Here is a 1,425-nt window from a genome sequence, read left to right as displayed (position 1 = left end):
TGATTATTACAGTCTAAGAAAATATAAATTTGAATGCTCTTTAATTTACATATGTGGAAACCAACTCAGAGTTGATGAGTGATCAGAGCATGTAAATGTAATTTTCTGACATACCCCATTAATGCTTTTTGTTATAACATTATGTTGCCTTTTTCTATATACAAGGTATATCCCATAAAGATTTTGTCCAAGATTTTTTTCATTTTGTTACTCTTAACCTTGATTTTATAAGGAAAAGTTTAACAATTTATTTTCCATCAGAAGCCACCACCAATCTGTTCCACACTTTCCTCATGGCGTTTTTCACTTCCTTATTCCTGAAAGTATAAATCAAAGGATTGAGCAAGGGAGCTAGGATGCCATAAATTATTCCCACCATTTTGTCAGAGGATAAAGCAGATGGAGGTCGTGCGTATACAAATATGCACGGGACAAAGAACAGAATCACAACAGCAACGTGAGATCCACACGTAGAGAGAGCCTTTCTCCGCCCCTCGGAACTATGAGTTCTCAGTGAGAACAGGATGACACCATAGGAGACAAGCAACAAGGAGAAGATTAGGATACAGAAAACTCCACTGTTGAGGACCACAAAAAGGCCAAAGACATGAGTGTTGGTACAGGCAAGATCCAGTAATGGCTGAAGGTCACAAGAGAAGTGATCAATGACATTGGGACCACAGAACGGCAACTGGAAAGTAAAGAGTATTTGTATCAGGGAATGCAAAAAGCCCCCTATCCAGGCTGCCCCAATCAGAATGCCACAGAACCTGCGGTTCATGATGGAAGAGTAATGCAAAGGCTTGCAAATGGCCACATACCGATCATAGGCCATGGCTGTGAGGACAATCACCTCTGCCCCACTAAAGAAGTGTTCAGCAAAAAGCTGAACCATGCATCCTTTAAAGGAGATGGTTTTCCTCTCACAGAGGGAGTCCACGATCATCTTTGGGCTGAGGACAGAGGAGAAGCATGCATCTAGGAGGGACAGGAAAGCCAAGAAGAAGTACATGGGGGACCTCTGCAGAGCAGGGCTGCTGAGGATGGTTACTACAATTAGCATGTTGCTCCCAACCGTTGCTATGTAGACAAACAAAAATACAACAAATAATATTTTCTGAACCTTTGGATTCTGTGAAAGCCCCAGAAGAACAAACTCAGTTACAAAGCTTTTGTTTTGCATGATTTCCAAGGAAAAGGTAAAACTTCCAACTGTGGTGATCATGTAGAATCTGCAGTAATGATAAAGAAAAATTGACTCATTCAATTTATAGCATTATAGTTTTTTTTTTTTAATTTCAGCATATCATGGAGATACACATGTTAATGTTATATACATTGCTCATGTCTCCCCCATCCCAGAGTCAAAGCTTCAGCATGTCTATCCCTAGGTAGTGAGCCTTGAATTCATTATGTATGTATATA

At 40.0% G+C, this 1,425-nt stretch overlaps 1 protein-coding gene across 1 annotated transcript; it reads right to left on the bottom strand.

The window, feature by feature from the left end:
- Positions 1-247: 247 nt before the first annotated feature.
- LOC105884152 (olfactory receptor 4C15-like) lies at positions 248-1,183 on the bottom strand. Its single transcript, XM_012787871.2, has one exon. The coding sequence runs from the start codon at positions 1,181-1,183 to the stop codon at positions 248-250; it is 936 nt and encodes a 311-aa protein (XP_012643325.2).
- Positions 1,184-1,425: the final 242 nt, after the last annotated feature.

This window comes from Microcebus murinus, chromosome 4 (genome assembly GCF_040939455.1).
Source record: "Microcebus murinus isolate Inina chromosome 4, M.murinus_Inina_mat1.0, whole genome shotgun sequence".
In the NCBI taxonomy this organism is placed as follows: Eukaryota; Metazoa; Chordata; class Mammalia; order Primates; family Cheirogaleidae; genus Microcebus; species Microcebus murinus.
Note: the sequence above shows the minus strand (reverse complement) of the source record. Positions and strands in the feature narration are given on the sequence as shown.